Source organism: Aptenodytes forsteri, unplaced genomic scaffold (assembly GCF_000699145.1).
Source record: "Aptenodytes forsteri isolate BGI_AS27 unplaced genomic scaffold, ASM69914v1 Scaffold284, whole genome shotgun sequence".
Classification (NCBI taxonomy): domain Eukaryota; kingdom Metazoa; phylum Chordata; class Aves; order Sphenisciformes; family Spheniscidae; genus Aptenodytes; species Aptenodytes forsteri.
Genome location: NW_008794445.1, coordinates 2,289,263 through 2,304,517, shown reverse-complemented (window position 1 = coordinate 2,304,517; position 15,255 = coordinate 2,289,263). Strand labels below are relative to the sequence as shown.

Genomic DNA, 15,255 nt, shown 5'->3' with positions numbered 1-15,255 from the left:
AGGCTGGAGGCAGTGCCAGGCTGGAGGGGAAGGGGAGACCAGGCTGAAGCGGTCCCTGGTTGATGCAGGAGCAGGGGTGCTGCTGGGGAGCCCCAGGGAGCCCACAGCCTCCTACCCTGGCCCAGCGGCTGTCACCCCGGGGCGCGGTGCCAGCCGGTGGTTCCGCCGAGCCTCTCACCCCCTCGGGTTATTTTGGCATTGTGGAGGCGTGTGTGAGGCAGGGACCGAGGCCTGGTTGCCACCTCCAGAATAATGCACAGCATGAAACCCAACCTGGCATTGCCAAGGGGCCGATGGAGAAAGGGGGGGGGCTTTGAAAGGGGCAAGGAAGGGGACAGCGTGGCTAGAGACACCGACACGGAGGTGGCACGGTTATTCAGTAAGGTGTGTGTCTAGCTGGGGCCGTGGGAAGAGGCAGGAGATGAATGTCTCTGCTGTGCTTGCATGGTCACACAAGCATCTTCTCCTGCAGCCTTCCTGCACGCTCTGCTCAGGAGCAAGCCAGGGTGGGGGCCAGGTGGTAGATTTGAACATAGAACATACACCAGCCCTCTGGTATCCCCACACGGAAATCAAAGCCTCTTTTACCGCTGAGCCATGATTGAGGAAGAGGAGCCCCTGGCCCCCAAATCCTTTGACCTCTGCGGCCATGTTTCATCATCTGATCACGTGCAGATTGAGGGGGTCAGAAAGCCCCTAACATTTACCCACAGCGCTCGGTTTCCAGTTCAGCTCTATCCAAAATGACTCTACCCATGAGTTGTGTCTGCAGCTTGGGGGTTGTCAGGGGCAGGAAATATCCTTCCACCAAAACTTTCCTCCCTTTGCATCATTTCTTTCTCTTCCTTCCTCCTTTTTAGGCAGCTCCTCTTGTGGGTGGCAGGGAAGGGGTTGCGTGCAAAGCATCGCATCACCTTCTTATGGGCCCATTTTGCCCTTGCCCGAGCCACAAAGGGAAGCAGTTAGAGCTGTGGGCTGCCCAGTGGTTATGGTTGTTTTGGGCAGAGGATGGTATTTCCTCTGTGGGTGGCTCAGATCTCTTTCTCCCATGCAACGTGAAACATCAGCTATGGTTGGTGCTGGGGAAGGATGAAGATGGAAGTGTCTGATCGCAGGGGGGTGTTATTCTGTGCTGTAATCACATTAAAAGACTGCACAGCTCTATGACACCCTAGTAGGGTTAGATCTTGGGAATTCTGGGTCTAGGTTTCTTGGGAGGAATCATGACATTCATCATTTTATGAGAATATGAGAAACCAAGAAGGTTTCTGCTTGGGTAGACGCTTCTGCCTGCAGCCAGTCCCCACATCTACTTTGAGGGCAGGTGTTGCACCTCTGCACCAGGCGCATACAACATGACTCCTACCAGGCTGCTGAACCATAGTCATTCTCTGAATGGGGCTTGCACCTCCTCCCCAGCCCTGCTGGAGAAAGTGCACGGGGAACAGTAGCTCCCTCTGATCAACAGAGGCCTGAGCCGGGACATGGAGCCTCCTAAGTCCCTCTCCCTCTTCTGTCACACCCATCTGGAGCTGGAGGGGCCCTGGAGCTCTTCCAGGAGGGAGTACGAGCCTCAGCGGGAAGGTATTTGCCAGTTGGGAAGCGAGGATGCTAAACCGATTTGCATTTGCCCCGCGGGCTGTAATAGTTGCCTTGCAACATTTACAGAGATGGGCTGAGCCTGGCGTGGTTGTGCTGGGGTGAAGCCCCACTGGCAGGGCTTTCTGGAATTCCTGAGGAATGGGGTGCGGCTGGGCGCTTGCTTATAACCTCGGCCCAGGTCCCCATTGCATCTTCCTGGTGCAAGGCTCTGGGGCTCTTCCCGAGTCTTCCTAGCATGAGGCTGTGACAAGGACAAAGCAGTGGAAGCAGAGGTGGATGACATGTCTGGGGTGAGCTCGTGGAAGAAGCCAGGCGAGTCGTCCCTGCCTCCCTCTCACCATCAGCTGATGCGCAGCAGCAGGAGAGAATGACAGTGGTTCCTGCGCTGTTTCCAGTGCTGCTGGTACACAACCGGCCCTGGGGGTGGAAATGCCTCCAGCCCTCGCAGGGGAGGTGTGGGGGGAGCGTGGAGGAGCAGGGTGGAGCAGTGGAGTCCCCCTTGAAATGGGAAAAGGGTGGGTAGGTCTGGCTGTATTTTAGGAACGTGGGCTAGATCAAACGTTAAATTTGATTCTTTTAGGTTGTGCCTGCTGTGGGGAGAGGGAAACGTGGTCCTCCCGCAGGCGGATGTCAGGGTCCGCCTGTAGCCAGGAGTGGTGCTGGAAGGGTGGAAGTCTTGTGCCAGGGGAGCAAGAGCCTCTGGGGTTCAGCGGGCTGGTGGCAGGTGCTGCCGGTCTTGCTCTCTGCCAGGGAGTGTGGTGGAGTCTCCCCTCGGGGTCCTCACGTCAGCTTCAGAGGGAATTAAAAAATGTTGTTTGTTTGGGTTTTTTTGCCTGGCTGATCAGTCGAGACCCTGCTGCCAAGATGCCCTGCTGCAGTCAATGTGGAGGTTCTCGGGAAAGTCCTTCTCTCCTGGGCAGAGGAGCAGATAGCTGGGTGCTTCCCTGCCCTGGGCTGGTGCTGCTGCTACCCTTCTGTCCATGTATAGTCACATGTGGGTGTGTAGACACACCACCTCAAAGAAGAGGACTGGAGGAGTAGTCACCTTGGGAGTATCTTTGGCTGGTTTGTTTGAGCCCTGAGGGTCTGCCTTCCCTGCCAGTTGCACAATCTTTGCTCCCTCCTCCTCTGTATCTGCTGCGCTACCAAGAGAGACACACCTTCGGGCAAGACTCTGAAACCCTTGCCTGTGAATAGCCGGAGGGAGGACTGGAGCACAGCCCTGCATATTCCCTGCGCCATCTCGGCAGCAGCTGATCGCAAGGGGACCTTTCAGCATCCCTTGTGCTTAAAAGCATATGTTGGCAGAAAGCTCCAGAGGCAGGGGGTGGTGGGGTTAGGGAGGAGGCTGATTTTGGGAGAGCGCGTGTGGAGAGCGGGGATGGGGGAATGTCCTGTTTGCAGGGCATTGCTGCACGTGCATCGGTTTGCAGTGGCCAAACAGTGCTGCTGACGTCTGGGAGGAGGGAGGCAAAGCTGACGCGCTGAGAGGCCCCGGCGTCACAGCCGCAGCGCAGAGCGGCTGCGAGGCAGGCAGTGCCCCTGCCCAGGTGCTCTGCTGCCTTGTGTCAGGTGTGCTGTGAGCCACAGCACCAGCAGCCGGGAGAAGGGGAGGGGACGTCCCTGCCAGGGGACTGGCAGAGTGGGGGGTGCCCCTGCGGTTCAGGGGGGAGCCAGGCACTGGGGGCAGAGGGAGGGAGGGAAGAACAAACTTACTTTCTTCTAGGAATTCAGGGCCTCGCAGGAATACGAAGCCAGGCCTTGGGGCACTTGACAGCCAGCCAAGGAGTCCATTGAGACAAAAGTCTTTTTTGATCTGCCGCACAGTTAAAAAAGGAGATTGTTAACCTGTGTTAGACAAATAACTCCAGAGGAGCTGCTAAGCAGGAAAAGCACCAGCTGCTTGGGCTGGTCTGTTGGGGATCCCACCTCCTGCAATGCTCCTCCACCTTCTGACCCCGTGGGATCAGGTGGAGGTGGCCGATGGACCTCTGTTTCCCTGTGTCCCATCCCCACCAAGTGCCCCAAGCCTGGGTGTGTGCAGTGCCCCAATCTCAGAGCCTCCCAGACGTAGGGCTGGGATGGGGGGCCAGAGGCATGGCTGTTCCCAATCACAGACCCCAAAGGGAGCAAGGACAAGCTGTGCAGCGCAGGTCTGCGTAGCTGCTCTTCGGTGAGCCTCGGACACGGTTCTGCGGCGCTAGAGGAAAGTAAGGAGCTTCACAGGCTTGTGGTTGTCACTGGCAGAGCTGCCCCACAAACTCCGTGGAGGAGGACAGGATTATGAGCCGTGTGGGCTGGTGATACGCCGTGGCCATGCTGATAGTATCTGCAACAAGAAAAAATTGGCACCTAAAACTGCTGCTGTGAGCAGGGAGTGGAGCTTATTCCTACAGGCAGTCCCCAGCAATCTGGCTCCTGAGGGCCTGCATTTGCAATCCCTGATTCATATCTGTTCCCCCTGCTCAGTTAGAAAGGTGACACCTCCCAGCTCGCCTCCAAAGTCACCGAGTCTCGTAACACCTGCCCACACTCTCCCCCAGCGAGTGCCGGAGTTTAAAATAAAGTTCCATTTCCTACGTATATTAAGTGTCAGGAAGGACCAGGGGCATCCGTGCACAGCAGCATTCATACACAAATGCATTTGGCTGACAGGTGCAAACATTAAAAAGCCTGCAATTTCACTGCCCAGTGCTGAGCTCTGGCTGCAAGTACTGGGAATTGCAAATGATCCCTTTTCCAGTAAACGTGTGTGGCGCAAAGCAGGGAAGTGCTGCAGAGCCTCTCCAGCACTGGGCTGTTGGTCCCACTCTTCCTCACACAGCAGGAGTTGTCAGAAGGCATCTTCATTTCGCAGCTATTCAGTGATCCCTGAATTATACAAGTCTCTCTCTCGCTGTGCATTCATCACTGATGCCGCTTCCCTCTCCCTTAGAGACTGAGGAAGTAATGCCTGGGGATGCAAAATCTGCTTTTCGCTGCAGGCGGACAGCCAGATCTGTGGTGAGATGTGACGGTGACAGGGACGGAGCGGGGCAGAGAGGCTCCATCTGACTCGAGCTCTCTGGTGGATCTGGCTGCGGAGGTTTAAGATGCTAGTTTTGTCTGCTCTGCAGCTATCCCAGGAGGTTTCTGCCCCGTGACTTGGGCTGCAGCAGCCTACAAGCCACTGCATCCTAATTTAAGTTATAGTATTAGAGGATGGGCTAGCAGGGCTGAGGAGGGAGCACTCCTGTTGCCCTGTTAGCAGAGGCGAAGGGAGGGTGGCCAAGGGGCAGGCACATGTGGAAGGGTGCCAGGCTCAAGCAGCCATGCAAAAGTGGCTTGCAGGTTTGGGCTAAAGCCCTCAAGGTTTAAAAGCCAACGTTTAACCACCCGCATGGCGTTTTTCCTCGACTCCAAGTGGAAGGGAAATGTTCTGCACTGAACGCAGGCAGGGAAGGAATAGCTGTACACTGGAAGGACCACACACATGCCACCAACTGCCCATAAAAACCCACACGAAAATCCCTGCGTTTCACAAGCACATAAGCCAAGTTCTCCTCTCAGTTACAGGGGCATGTGTAGGGCTGTGGCTCAGACGGCATCCAGCATCTGGCCGAAAGAGCAGCTTTTCCGCATGAGTAGCCCTGAATGAAGAGAGCTAGGAGCTAAGCAAACACTTTGGCTAGTACTTTCCTCTGTCCCTTTTTCTAGTCTTTCGGAAGTATGTTTTAATCAGTGCTTGCTTTCCCACACCGCTCCTTTGTAGTCTTGTTAAGTGCTGTCACTGAGGCCCATTCAAGCCTGGTGCCAGAGTAAAATTCCCAAGAGATTGATGGCATTGCACCTGCCCACACAAACCCTGAATTTGGCCCATCGTCTGATGTCTATAAACGTGCTTACTTAAGGTTTTTTGGCACTGGCATGCAATGACATCCAAACTCCCATGTGTTTCTTCATCCAAATCAGCTCCTCAGCCCACTGCCTCGAACAGCCTTTCATGTCCTCCCTGCAGCGTTTGTGGTTTCACCACGGGCTTATGCTGGAGCAGCCTCAGCTGCGAAGGTCAATCTTCCTCTCCAACCCCCACCTTTTTTTTTTTTTTTAAACAGTATGCAAATGTTGTATATTATTGGGCCGCTGTGGTTTGAAAACACACGCGCACGCACACGCACATACACACGATATCTGACAAAGCCCATGAGGGAGTTTCATAACAGAGGGAAATATTGGGAAGGTTTTATCTGATAGCGTAAGGGAAGTCTGTTAAAACGCCTTTACTGCAGGCGGCAGGAATGAGAGGCCACCTGGAGAAGTCATACAGCACCGGAGAAGGAAGGCTTGCTGGCTGCTTGCATAGCGTTCGGGGCTCTGCTGCGCAGCCCGGGCATTTTTTTGGCTTTTTCAGTCTCCTGACTGCTTTGTGAGAGGCAGCAAGAGGGGCTCTCTCGCTTTTGCTCAGGTTTTAAGCTCATGCCATCATGTCTTTGCGTGTCACTGGTTCTGTTGTGCCTCCTCCGTGCTCCTTCGATTCCCCCCACTCCTGCTCTGTGATGCAGTCTATTTGCAGATCACCTCTCTAACGCTTGTTTCTCCCCTTCTTTTCTTTTTGTCATCTGGCAGGGGGACCCCATACCCGAAGACATTTATGAGATTTTGGGTGGCAGCTCAGTGCGCTCCATCAGCGACCTCCAGCGTGCCCTGCGGATAGACTCCGTAGGTAAATCTCCTCTTCACCAAACACTCCTCTACTTTTTCTTAACTCTTTGTGGGGGAGGGAGGGGATATTCTGTTTTCCAGCAGGCACACTGTCAACAGACCTCGCTATAAATATAGGAACCGTTCAGGAGCCAAGACCTGGCTATTTACACACCTAGCCCCCCTGAAACCTGTGGGAGTTAGGCAACTAGATGCCTTTTTATATCTCCTAACTGCCTGGTCTATCGAGGGACACTGGCTTCCAAAAATGATAGGAGATGGGCAAGGTGAGTGCAAGGAACTGAGGTCAGCACTTTTCGCCCTGGGGGATGCACAGGCAGCAGGGCTTGATTTGGCCAAGGATCAGTTTAGGAGGTGGAGAAATGGGAGGTGGAAATAGGGTGATAAAGCAGGAAAGGGCTGAGTGGGTTCTCAGGTTTAGCATCCACAAAAGGCCACGGGCTCCCAGAGGCTCTTAGGATGAGAGTGGCAGAGCACGTCTGTGGGTGAGACACAGGACAGGGGCTAAGTCAGGGTAGCATTGCTTCACCTCCTGCCTGTAGACAAGAGCTCTGGGGGCTGCAGTGCCTCAGGGTCACTTGGCCAGGGCTGAGTGCAGCGAGCGGCAGGAGTGGCGAAGCGTGGAGGGGTCGGCACGTGTGGGAATTGGAGCACGCGCCACGGCGGCTGGGCTGGCCCAGGAATTTATTTATAAACGGTCTCTTCTGAGCAAATTCCTTTCTATTCTAACCCTGCTCCCGCCCGTCGTCCCCCGGCCCCCCCAGCTCGCCTTCTCTCTCGTGTTTTGTCTGTTTGGAGCTTTGTAATCCTTGCCGAGACACTATCTACGGGGGAACAGAATTTCCTGCTTTTGTTTCCTATGCCAGTCCAACCACTGGCGCAGTCTCAAAAGCATTCCCGCTGCCTTTCAAAACGGCCCTGGAGGGGCAGGGGGGGGAAAGCGAGGGGGAGGGCACCAGCTGCGTTCAGCTATTGTTTGCCTTAGAAAGAGGCGACGAGGCTCCCCACCACCGCCACGGCTGCTCCCTGCCCTCACCAGTTCCCTCCTCCTCATCCACGAGCCACACAATGGGGCAACTTCCAAAATTAGCTGTGCTGGATTGTCCCAGGCTGGTCCCCCCACCCCAACCATCTTCAGGGCTGACCCAGGGTGTAGGACAACCTAGGGGAGGGAGGGACCCAGTTTTCAATAGATTTGTTGCGAGGGGGAGGGCACCAGCTGCGTTCAGCTATTGTTTGCCTTAGAAAGAGGCGACGAGGCTCCCCACCACCGCCATCCCTGCTCCCTGCCCTCACCAGTTCCCTCCTCCTCATCCACGAGCCGGGGCAACTTCAAAAATTAGCTGTGCTGGATTGTCCCAGGCTGGTCCCCCCACCCCAACCATCTTCAGGGCTGCCAGAGGGTGTAGGACAACCTAGGGGAGGGAGGGACCCAGTTTTCAATAGATTTGTTTCAAGTCAACAGTTGTTGCTATTTTTTTTTCCCCCTCTCTCTCATCAACTCAACCTCTGCACAAAAGGCAGCCCCCACCCTCATTTGATAAAATGCCAGACGGTGCAGGATGGAGGGGTGGGGAAGGAGCGGCTGAGAAGATGCGTGCAGTCTGTCATGTCCCGGTGTCTAAGGAACAGATACATCTCTATCGCAGTTACTAACTGCCCTCACGATCAAGAAATAAAATGGGCTTCTCTTGTTGGCTTGAAAAGCCCAGGGGTATAGGAGAAGGCTGCAGAGCTTTGGGTCACTGGTTTCACTTCAGGTCCCAGATGGGAAAGGCTGGTCAGGGAAACAGAAAATGGTGCTGTGAAGCTGTCTCTTTGTTGCACCCTGTGGCTCTCATCTGCTCCCAGGTAGTGACCGAGGGGCATCACCATTTGCTTGCCCTGTGTGGAATTAGTGTATTAGCAAATAAGTGTATTAGCAAAATAATCCCAAAGCAGCTGGGGCTATTCCCTGTGCTGCCATGTATGTGTCACAGCTGCTGCCCTCCACTGACTGCACAGGGAGCCAGGATTAGGCAGCTCCAGGACACAGATGAGCTGAGATACTGCTCTCCTGACCTTAGATGCTACTGTAGACCTTAACTGCAGCTGCCCGCAAAGCAGGCATGACCATCTAAGCCAGTCATCCAGACACCCTTTGTAGCCCCCCGGAAACCTACATGCCCTTCTAGAGCGTGATCCACCAAATCTCATTTTGGGTGTCTGCCTCAGAGCGAGATGAATGGTGTCCTAGAATTGATCACGCCTCTCCAGCTGCTTTACAGGGTGTCTGTCTGTCCACCTCACGGGTAGATGTTGACTGCTCAGGCACCATTCCTGCCTTGTGAATACAGCCTCGGTGCACCCATCCCAAATCCTTCAGCAATTGCTTCAGAGCTGAGTGGAGAGCAAAGTCCCTGCTCCCCCTTATAAGAGGGCTGCACTAGGGCAGGACTGAGGAAGAGGGACGGGACATGATAGGTATGGGAAGTCTGCTCCACCGCACATCTGATAAACAGAGATCTTCCACTGGCCCCAAATTCCCTTTAAGAAAATTGCTCCCTTGATGCTGACGTCCATTCAGCTTCCTTCAGCTGCTAAAGCAGGTCAGAGAAGGAAAGAGCTGTGGCTGGGTGGGAGCTATCTCTGAGCGCGGCCATTGTCCGGAGCTCAGGAGGGGCTGCGTGTTGGAGTGCTCCATGGGGATTATGGGCATTTCTCTATTCAGCGCTTCCTATGGGAAAAAGCAGTGGGGTGGGAGGGAACTGCTCAGGGCTGGCCTGAATGCTATCTGCCTTCCTCTCCCATCGCTGACTGAACTACCTCCAGATTCTGCAGCTTACCTTAGAGTAGTATAGGGCAAAAGTGATTTTAACTTTATTTTTCTGTTCTTCGGTCTTAAAACTGACTCTAACCTAGAGTGGCTGGGGGGGGTTGGGAGAGAGAAAGCAGGCACCCCACCTCCCACCCATCATCCCCTTCACCTGCCTCCTCACACCCTGACTCTCTCAGTCCCAAGCCATCCCAGCAAGGCACCACAGTGTTATATACCAAACTTTCTGCTGGTCCCATCTGGTCTTTGATCCTCCTTGCCGTATCCTGGTCTCAGCCAGCTGGTCTGGATCCCTCTGCTACTCCTCTCTGATACCAGAAAGCCCTGCTGTAGGCCTTGTCCTTCTTGAGCTGGAGTTTTCCTCTCCCAGACCTGGCTGGGACCCCTCTTTAACAATAGGCTTGTTGCTTTGAACTGCCTAGCCTGAGCAAAGAGCAAACCTAGAGTCTCCGTGCCCCAGCACAGCCATGACCTTGCTGGTGGATTTACACCTAGTGTGACGTACTGGGGCCATGGCTTATCCCACATCTCTGCACTTTGCTTGGTGAGCAGAGCACAAGTGCCTGCCGTCTTCTCCTGCCTCTACCTGGTGCTATTAGGTCATGTCTTTCCCTTTGCAGAGGAGGATAGCTCGAGCCTGGACCTGAATACAACTCAGACTGGTCAAAACCCCATGGCCCTGTCTCGAGAGCGACGAAGCCTAGGTGAGTCGGGGGTGTTGCAGCTTGTGATTGTTGGGGCACTCACCTGAGCAGCTATGGGTGGGTGCAGATGCATGTCTGAGATACACGTGTGGGGGTAGAGCTTATAGTGCACATGGATGTGTAGACAGATGAGAAGGAGGGTCTGGGCCTCACATAGGAGCTGGGTGTTACACCCCAGGACGGCAGGAGAGGGAGTCTGGAGCTCTGCAAGCTGCTCTGCTTTAAATCCCGCTGGTGCTGATTTGCTCTAAAGAAGTGTCATCTTCCGCCTAGGACTGCTGCTGCAGTGAGAAGCATCATTTTACTGGGGCCTCCTCCACAGGGCACGACTCTGTCCAGGGAGGGAGCTGGAGGGGTGGGAGAAGGAGAAAGAACACGTGCGTGTGCGTGAGAACCGTGTGGGGTCTTTCTCTTCTGGTAGAGGTGGCTGCAGCGGGTTGGTAACAGCTGCAAAGCCCATTTCATCCCCCCTTCTTCTCTTGGCCCTCTGTAGATGCTCTGGCAGCAGCAGAGCCAGCTGTCCTCGCAGAGTGCAAGACGCGGGCGGTGGTCTTTGAAATCTCCCGCAATATGGTGGACAGCACCAATGCCAACTTTGTGGTGTGGCCGCCCTGCGTGGAGGTGCAGCGCTGCTCCGGGTGTTGCAACAACCGCAACGTGCAGTGTCGCCCCACGCAGATTCGCGTCCGGCACGTCCAGGTAAGGGAGACGCCTCCCACTGCTCCCTCCTCCCACAGCCCACCTCCATCCCTACCCTCCAAAACCAAAACCACAGCAGGTCTCAGGTACAAGGCTCACACAGCTGACTGTTTCCTCGCACCCCCTCTGCAGTCACATCTTCTGCATTAGCCATGCAGCGCTGCAGCCCCTGGCGTGGGGTGACATCCGTGCCAGCTGCTGGGAGGGCTGGTGCTGTCCAGCAGCTGGGGACTGTCACCATAGCAGAGCTACAGGGCACTGTCCCCAGCTGCAGCTCCACGCCGTGGCTATTTCTGGGGCTCGAGGTGGCCTTGTCTGCTGTGTTAGAGCAGAAGAAACAGGACAGTTTCATTGCGGGAACTGGTTTTGATGCAAAAAGAGGAGGGCTTGCAGTGTCAGTCTCCATCCCCCCTGCTGCTCCTGCAGCTTCTTCCCAAGACACAGTTTCTCCTCTTTCTCAGCCCCATGGTTACCTCCTGACCCGCTCCAGCAGCAAGCAGACACCTGACGGCTAACCTCTTGCTCTGATCCTGCCCTCCTCACAGCTAACAGTGATCTCCTCACAGCTTCCTCCCAGACAGCTTGTTTAAAAATAATACTCATCCCATACTAATCCTCCGCCTGAGCCATAAGAGACTCCCCCAGGCAGGCGGCAGAGGTTGGCTGGGAGAGGTTGTATTCACACAGCCCTTTTCATCAGGAAATTCCTTTCTCAGAAAAGCCAGCCGGAATGAGGGAAAAATGGGGGGGGAGCAGGAGTTGTTTTTGTGGAAAAAACAAGTGAGAGGTCAAAAGCCAGCCTGAAAAAGTGACCTGGAAATGGTTTCTTTGAGGACAGAGGTCTCTCTATTGTTTGGCTGGAAGTGTTTGTCTAGCAAGCAGCGTGTGGTCTGAAGCGTGTGGAGTGGGCTTTCAAGGAAAGATAAACAGCCTGGCTGCTTCAGCGCTGGCTGAGGGATGCTGCTGGGGGCAGTGGGTTTAGAGGAATTCAATCCCAGACACGCGGCAGAGCAAGTATTTATAGCTTGCGGAGCACTTCAGGGACCGCGGTCTTGTTAGATAAGCTGAGTGGGGTCAGGCCCAGCCGCTCCTGGAGTGGGAGGACCCCCTAGAAAGCTCGTGCCCTGTGGTGGGATGTGGAACAGTGAGTCTTCCCTCTGAGTCAGCACTGGTGGAGAGTCCGAGGGAATTTCCAGAGTACCGCCTTTCCCGTGAAACACAGAGCTGAGGGCTTCTGCCCTGAGAGTTATTAAAGAGCTTGAGACAAATTCAGACAGGCCTCAGCAGAGCTGGTGAAGCTGTGTTTGCTTGCATCGGGTCAGAGTTTTTCTCCTTTTGCCCTTCCTGTAGGATCCTGTGGGAATTAATTCTGGTGGCACCCAGGTCTCTGCCATCACAGCTGTCAGAAACAGGCTAGCGTGTTCTGCACGTCCCATGTCTCTGTCTGTGATCAACCAGTCATCCTGCTTAAGCAGCGGCAATAGTTAGGAACGGGGGAAACAACCAGTCACATACAAACTTGCCTGGTCTAGGTCTGCTCTGCTGGTGTGTGCAGAATTAGCTCCCATACGCACCACCCCCGAATTTGAACCGTGCTCTATAAACTGCCTTCTGACCCTTTAGGAAGAAAGCCAGTACTGAAGCATACCGACACTGATTATTTTTACAGAGTGGGAGCTACAGCTGTATTCATCTTTTGCTTGCCTCCCTCTTCCAAATAGGTGAACAAGATCGAATTTGTCCAGAGGAAGCCAAAATTCAAAAAAGTCGTTGTGCCTTTGGAGGACCATGTGCAGTGTCGGTGTGAAGCGGTGACCCGTCAGCCCCCCAGGAACAGCCGGCCAGGGCCACGTGAACAGAGACGTAAGGATCTTGTCATTAGTAGAGCAGAGGGAGGCGTGAGAAGAGAGACTGGGGAGAGGAAAGAGCCCTCCGCTGGTTTCAATCTGCTTAGCTCCAGTGAATCCCATGGGCCTTTGCTGGTTTATACCAGCTGAGGGACCTTTCCCAGGATGTCTGCCTGCCAGCAAGGGGCTGGAACTAAGGGAAGTGAAGGAGGGGAAGGTGAGAGGTGAGGGGAAGGGCATCGTGGGGAAAGGGAGATAGCAGAGACTGTGGAGAACAGAGGAAGAGGGACAGAAGAACAGAAGAAGGAGGCCTTGTGGCCCTCCTGTTGCAGACCTCTTTGTTGATAGTGTGTGGGGAAACATATTTCAACATGACCCAGCTGCCCCTCGCTGTACAGACACTCTCCCCTCTGTTTTGGCAGGCTTGTCATCGTCGTTCACCACAGCCGCTGTCTCACAGAGGCAGCGAGTACGCCGGCCACCGGCGCAGAAGAGGAAACATAAGAAGTACAAGCATGTCAACGATAAGAAAGTGCTGAAAGAAATCCTCATAGCATAGAAGTGCTGGCAGGGGAGAGAGCGAGCACAAGGCAGGTAACAGCAACCTGCTTTTCCAGTCGAGAGAAATGCTCTCCCAGGACATGCTTCTGCCCGAGCACCTCGGACACTTCCCACAGCACCCGCCGCTCATTCAGCGTGGGGCTACTGCAGGGCCTGGGTGTGATAAAACCGGGGTTGAAGGAGGGGGAAGGACTAGGCTGGGACCCAATGCGTGCATCCTATTTATGGCTTTATGGCTCTTTGCAGAGGTGGAAGGATAATGGTGCAACCATGCTCGCTCTCGGGCCCTGCCCTCCCCTTTCTCTGCCTCCCTTACAGGCAGAGAGTGAGCCCGACTTCTCTCTACACCTAAATCCCCTCGGGGTCCATGTAATTCATCTCTTCTGTGGAGCAACTCTTGTTCTCCTTTCTTTATTGATTCTCCATTGCAAGCAGAGAATTAATGTTGCTCTGGGGATCCCTTTTCCTTTTATTTCATTAGTTGAGTTGGCAGAAAGACTGAAGAGAGCAACACTTTTGGTTCATCTCTCTCCTAGCGGGAAGCCTGTGTGCATAAGAAAGGTCATACCAGGGGAAAGGAGAACAGGAATCTCTGGCAAGAGATCTGGACTTTGTCAGCCCAGGGTCTGATTCTTCTCTCTCTGACTTGTGTAAACAGGAGTAATTCCCTCATCATCAGAAGAATTTCACTGGTACAAGGGAAAGGAGATAAGCCCTGGTTCCTCATGAGGGAGGGAAAGGTGCAGAAAAGAAAGAATAGCCAGGGCGCAGACCTGGGGGCCTGAATTTAGAGAGAGGCGGCACTGCCTAACAGGGAAAGCCCTGGCCTGTGACTCAGCAGTTCCAGCTCTGCCGCGGCCCCTTGAACGAGCCTGGGCCGCTCACTTCACATTCACTTCCCCTCGCCTCGGGAGAGGAGGACGAAGGGCTTCCATCACGTGGTGTTTCAGGAGATGGGGACGATGGGCGCCAGGCGGTGTCTTGGGATTGGTATTCCCACGCTTAGCACTATGAGGGCTCTGATTATCCCTGGATCCTCCTGGCCAGCCCGAGGTTCCCAGGGTAGAAATGATGCAAACCCATGCAAATCTCAGCTCTGGCTCAAGCTGTCCAGGGCAAAAAATAGAGAAGGCCAAAAGCCCTCCTGGGCTTCTGATCTGGCACTTCGACACAAACATTTCCAGAGGAGAAAATGGGAGAGGAGGGGAGTTGCAGGGGCAGAGGGTTACATATTCTAATGCTGTGTCTGTTTTTGTTTCACTTCCAGGTTTATTTAATATATTTGCTGTATTGCCCCCATGGGGTCCTTGGAGTGATAACTTTTCCTCTTTGTCCATCTGCCTCGACGTCTGATTCAGACGGCAATTGGTGCTTCCCTTTCCATCAGTGGACCTTCTCCCACCAAAGCCTCTCCCTTCTTTCATTTATTAGCATAATTTTAAAGTTTTACACACACAAAAAAAGGACAAACATGACCTATATATATATATATGAGAAAAGAACAAAGTACAAATAAAACCATGAACCCTGACAGCCACAACATGCGATGAGGACAGGACAATGCCTTCCCTGCTCCAGAGGATAGGATGGAAAATGTGAAAAGGAAAGTGGGTCCAATTTCTTCCGAGAGGAGGAGAAAAACAAATGGACAGAGGGCGGAAGGGGAATATTCTCCCTTCCCCTCATGTTTCTGGTGAGGCTGGGGGGCCTGGCTGAGATCAACACTTGCACTGGACCTACGTTTTGAAAACAGGCATATCTCAGATTGCGAGCAGCGACCGACGGTGGAAAATGCACTAAGGACTTTTATCGCCCTAACTGGACAGATATATATTTTTAATGTGCGTGTGTATATTTTATTTTAAAAAAGAAAAACCAAAACCACTAAGATATACAACATCTCGGGGAACAGAACAAAAAAAAACCCACAAACAAAACAAAGAAGCCAAATGCATTCCCCCCCTCCCTCTCCCCTCCTGCTCCTGGTGCTGACTGAAAGGTGTTTGGATCCTGGGGAAGGAGCAGACAGCGGCAGAATCGTCTCCACGCCCCCGGCCCCTGCCAAGGGGAGCCATCTTTGCACATGCTGGTGGAGAATTCAACTTTCCAGGCTCGGACTCAGATTATTTTTAAAATTTGCTCTGTATGTGTGCGCGTGTATATGTGTGTGTATATATATATATATATACGTGTGCGTGCGTGTGTGTGTGTATGTGTATTTATACATACATATATAAATATATATATATATATGTTCTTAAATGGATTTCATTCCCCGGTGGCAGGAAGCTCAGAGCCACGTGCATGCCTCGGCTTCGTTGGGCAG

At 53.7% G+C, this 15,255-nt stretch overlaps 1 protein-coding gene across 1 annotated transcript; it reads left to right on the top strand.

Annotated features, from left to right (window-relative positions):
• Positions 1-1,484: 1,484 nt before the first annotated feature.
• LOC103907872 (platelet-derived growth factor subunit B) lies at positions 1,485-14,879 on the top strand. Its single transcript, XM_009290112.2, has 7 exons — positions 1,485-1,584; positions 6,155-6,304; positions 9,739-9,822; positions 10,316-10,521; positions 12,243-12,384; positions 12,791-12,962; positions 14,197-14,879. Exons 1-6 carry the CDS (start codon positions 1,485-1,487, stop codon positions 12,925-12,927), a joined length of 819 nt encoding a protein of 272 aa, XP_009288387.1. The 3' UTR covers positions 12,928-12,962; positions 14,197-14,879.
• Positions 14,880-15,255: the final 376 nt, after the last annotated feature.

Bases quoted from the DNA above. Each gene is read 5' to 3' on its own strand.
- LOC103907872 (XM_009290112.2), top strand. From the start codon at position 1,485: ATGGAGCCTCCTAAGTCCCTCTCCCTCTTCTGTCACACCCATCTGGAG. The intron at 6,305-9,738 runs GTAAATCTCCTC...TTCCCTTTGCAG, and splicing joins CCTGCGGATAGACTCCGTAG to AGGAGGATAGCTCGAGCCTG. The intron at 12,385-12,790 runs GTAAGGATCTTG...CTGTTTTGGCAG, and splicing joins AGGGCCACGTGAACAGAGAC to GCTTGTCATCGTCGTTCACC.